Below are 4,040 nucleotides of genomic sequence, written 5' to 3'. Positions count from 1 at the left end.
AAAAAAGAAATTGAATTGGTAGTTAAAAACCTTGACTCAAAGGAAATATCAAGCCTAATATCTTACTGAAGATTTCTACTAAACTTTTAAGGAAGAAATAATATCCGTTCTATATAAAATCTTCCAGAATATTAAAGAGGAATTCCAAACTTATTCTATAAAGTCAGCATTATGCTGATATTTAAACCAGAAAAAGACTTTATAAGAAAACTATAAACAAATATTCCTCATAAACATAGACACAAGAATGCTAACAATATGTTATGAAATTTTAGTATATAACAAGGATAATACATCACGACCAAGGGAGGTTTTTACCAGATGTCCGAGGTTGGTTCAAATTTGAAACGTAGCCAGTGTAATTCACTATATTAACAGGCTAAAAAGCAAAATCATTTGATCATCTCAGCTAGATACTGAAACAGCATTTGGCAAAATACATCTCTCCCCATTTCCGTTAAAACTCTCAGCACACTAGGAACGGAAGGGAACTTTCTCAGTCATATAAAGGGCATCCGTGAATAAAGTACATTAACATAATACTTAATGTTGAAAGTCTGAATGCTTTCCTCCTACGATCAGGTACAAGGCAAGGATGTCTGCTCTCGTCACTTCTATTCAACATTGTACTAGAGATTCTAGCCATTGCAATAAAGCACAATACAGAGATAAACAGCAAGCAGATGTGAAGCTCTAATGGAAAAAATTATAAATTTTTGAAAGACACATCAAAAAAAGAGCAATCCTCAGACGGGAAGGAAATATTTGCAAAAACATGCATGTAACAAAAGATTTAATCTAGAATATATGAAGAACTTTTACAATGTCATAATAAAAAAGTCAACAACCCAATTTTTTTTTTCTTTTAGACAGAGTCTTGCTCTGTCACCAGGCTGCAGCGCAGTGGCACGATCTCAGCTCACTGCAATCTCCACCTCCTGGGTTCAAGCAATTCCCCTTCTCAACCTCCCAATAGCTGGAAATACAGGTATGCACCACCATGCCCGGCTAATTTTTTTTTTTTGTATTTTAGTACAGACGGGGTTTCACTATATTGGCTAGGATGGTCTCGATCTCCTGACCTCATGATCCGCCCACCTGAGCCTCCCAAAGTGCTGGGATTACAGGCGTGAGCCACTGCACCCAGCCAACAACCCAATTTTAGAAGTGGGCAAAATATGTAACAATATCTTTCCTGTGAAAAGATATATACATGACAAGTAAGAATTGGAAAAGATGTCAACCTCATGAGGAAAATGCAAATTAAAACCACAATAAGATACTACTACATACCCACTAGGTTGACTAAAAATAAAAAGACTAACCATTCTAAGTTTGGGGAAGATGTGGAGAAAAGAAAACTCATATGCTGCTGGTGGGAATGTAAAATGGGACAATCATTTTGGAAAACAATTTGGCCATTTCTTAGAAATCTAAACATACAACTACTATAAAACACAGTTATTTCACTCATAGGAATTATCCAAGAGAAAAGAAAGTATATATCCAAACAAAGACTTGTAGACAAATGTTTATATTAGCTTTGCTAGAAATTGGGAGTGACCTAAATGTCCCTCAACAGGTAAATAGATCAACACATTGTAGGATAACTATACAATTGAATACTCTCAGCAATAAAAAGGAATGAACTACTGATGCACTTAAAAACACGGATGAATCTTAAAATAATCATGCTGAGTTAAAGAAACCAGATTTTAGAAAGAGAACTCACCATATGACTTTATTTTTATAAAATCCAAAAAAGCCCATGCTAATCTTTAGTGACAGAAAGCAGACAAACATTTGCCTGTGGGACGGCCAGAATCATGAGAAAACTTTTGGGAGTGATGAGGATGTGCATTCTCTTGACTGAAGTGGTAGTTTCCCAGGTTTGTATTTGTCAAAGCTCATTAAATTGCGCACTTTGAATATGTGTATCTTATATTATGTTAATTAGACTTTACTAAAGCTGTAAAAATATTGTGAAACATGGTGACTTTTCAGAAAGATATGTAAAGAAAAGGAGAGGAACTGACAGAAGTCAAACTAAATAGATAGTGGTACATAGCTGTTCCTTACCTTTTTAATTACTAAGGGATTCTCACTGGAAGTTTTGAAACACTCTTTAATTTTTCTACTGGGCTCTGAAATAAAATTGAGGAAAAATGTATTTAGATTAAACTGAAAAAGAATCTATATCACATGATATATGTGTCAATTGCTGAAATTGATGAGAGTATTTCTGACTTTAAGGTCAATTCAGGAATCTGTTTATAAATGTTAGGAAATTTGCAGGTAAATGGCATTATAATAACATAAAGTATTTGCATTTAAAAACTAGTTCTATGCCCAAGATGATAATATAAGAACACACAGAAAATGCTTTCTTGATCTGGTTAAACTGATTTAAAAAGTATATATTTTAGTATAAGACATATTTTTCTCTGTTTACTGTCCATATAAATGTCACTTTATCTAATTAAAGAGAATTTTTTTTTGTTGTTATTTGACCTTTAGACAGAAAGATGATTTGTGCTGAGTTACAATTACATTCTTTATTTTCTTTCTTCTTTTATCAGCCTCTCAACCCTACCCATTTCATACTCAGTCACATAACTAAACCCCCTAAGTTACCCTAAAACCACTTAAAGTTTTACTTAATTTCCCTTTACATTAATTTATAGATAAAAGAAAAAGATGACCTTTTCCCATATCTGCTATAGAAATCTTATTAGGTGGTGACACCTGATTCCCATCAAAGGCCTCTTTCTTGCAAATGTAGTTTTTAAGTTTCTAGGTTCTATGGTATAAAAAGAGACATGAGAAATAAGGGAAAATAAGTAGGTTTTGACTCTTCATTGCTAGCGGAAGGGAGGGAAGAGAAATTCTTGAAAGGATGAAACGAGTTAAGTATGAAGACTTTAGAATGGTATGTGTCCACATAGTGAGTACTCTATAATTGACCAGTCCTATTGCTATCTTTAGAGATATATTTTACTACATTATGCCGTAATAATTTTCTTGTATCCTGACAGTTTTAGTAACAGTATGTAAATTGTATAGGGCAAGAGAAAGAGAAGAACTGGATATAATTTCTACCATGCAGAATTCCTTTCTTCTATTTTACCTTGCTCTTTGGATTTTTCCACACTTTACTTTTGATCAATGCCTTTTTCCTTCAATTCAGTACAAATTAATTCAATTGTTTACTAAGGACCAGGCACTGAGCTGGACCTGGGGAGAAAGGAAGGATGGCAAAAACACGGAAAGCAAAAACACAGGGCCTGACCTTAAGGAGATGACAGTCTCCTGAGGACAGTGTAAACATGCAATTTCATTCTTACTGCGTTTCCTGGACTCGATTTCCATCTGACATAGTTTCCCTATCAGTGTTGGATCAACATTCGTTTCTGGCATCTTTTAGCTAGTTTTGTAGGGTTTAGAGAATAGGACCACACCAAATATGTCTTAGGTACTATTAATAATAATGGTAATAACATTTTTGACATCATCGTGCTACTGAGATGAGATTAGAAGAGTGAAAAAAATTATAATATATAACAAAATTTATGCTCCTCACAGTGAGGAAACTTTATGTAAAAACCACTGCAGCTATTTTAGCATCATGTAGACTCCCCACACCCTTGTTTGCAGGAGGCATAAGGAAACATTTCATCAATTCTAACTCAACTCACCAGAATGAGGCCGTGGAGGCACTTTGGCACTGTTTGGGGCTGGTGACACTCCTCTTACAGGGCTGTCCTGGACTGCAGTGCTGGGTGGGTAACTGCACTTGGCAAATGGTATTCTGTTCTTCTCTAAGTGGTTAGACTGGCCAGCTCCCCATAATGTTCCAAATGCATTCTCATCATCATTCACAGTACAGATTGGAATGTTATTCAAGCCTAGTTGAGTAAAGATTATAAAAAGAGAAAGATCAAACAACCAGATTAGATGTTTGGAAGGTTTTCTTTGAACGATCAACAACTCCCCAACCAAATATCGTTAAATGTATGTAAAACATTGGACTTCAAATTGTA

At 34.8% G+C, this 4,040-nt stretch overlaps 1 protein-coding gene across 1 annotated transcript in view; it reads right to left on the bottom strand.

The window, feature by feature from the left end:
* The window catches only part of LOC105531438 (chromosome unknown open reading frame, human C4orf17), a 41,375-nt gene that overhangs the window by 24,724 nt on the left and 12,611 nt on the right, over nucleotides 1-4,040 (bottom strand). Inside the window, exons 3-4 of the mRNA XM_011969355.1 lie at nucleotides 3,696-3,905; nucleotides 2,080-2,144 (exon numbers count right to left, since the gene is read on the bottom strand). Coding sequence (XP_011824745.1) covers nucleotides 2,080-2,144; nucleotides 3,696-3,905 — 275 coding nt within the window. The remainder of the gene's footprint in view (nucleotides 1-2,079; nucleotides 2,145-3,695; nucleotides 3,906-4,040) is intronic.

The sequence above is a fragment of the Mandrillus leucophaeus genome, unplaced genomic scaffold, assembly GCF_000951045.1.
Source record: "Mandrillus leucophaeus isolate KB7577 unplaced genomic scaffold, Mleu.le_1.0 Scaffold887, whole genome shotgun sequence".
Classification (NCBI taxonomy): Eukaryota; Metazoa; Chordata; class Mammalia; order Primates; family Cercopithecidae; genus Mandrillus; species Mandrillus leucophaeus.
The sequence above is the reverse complement of the archived record's forward strand: the minus strand, read 5'-3'. Positions and strand labels throughout refer to the sequence as shown.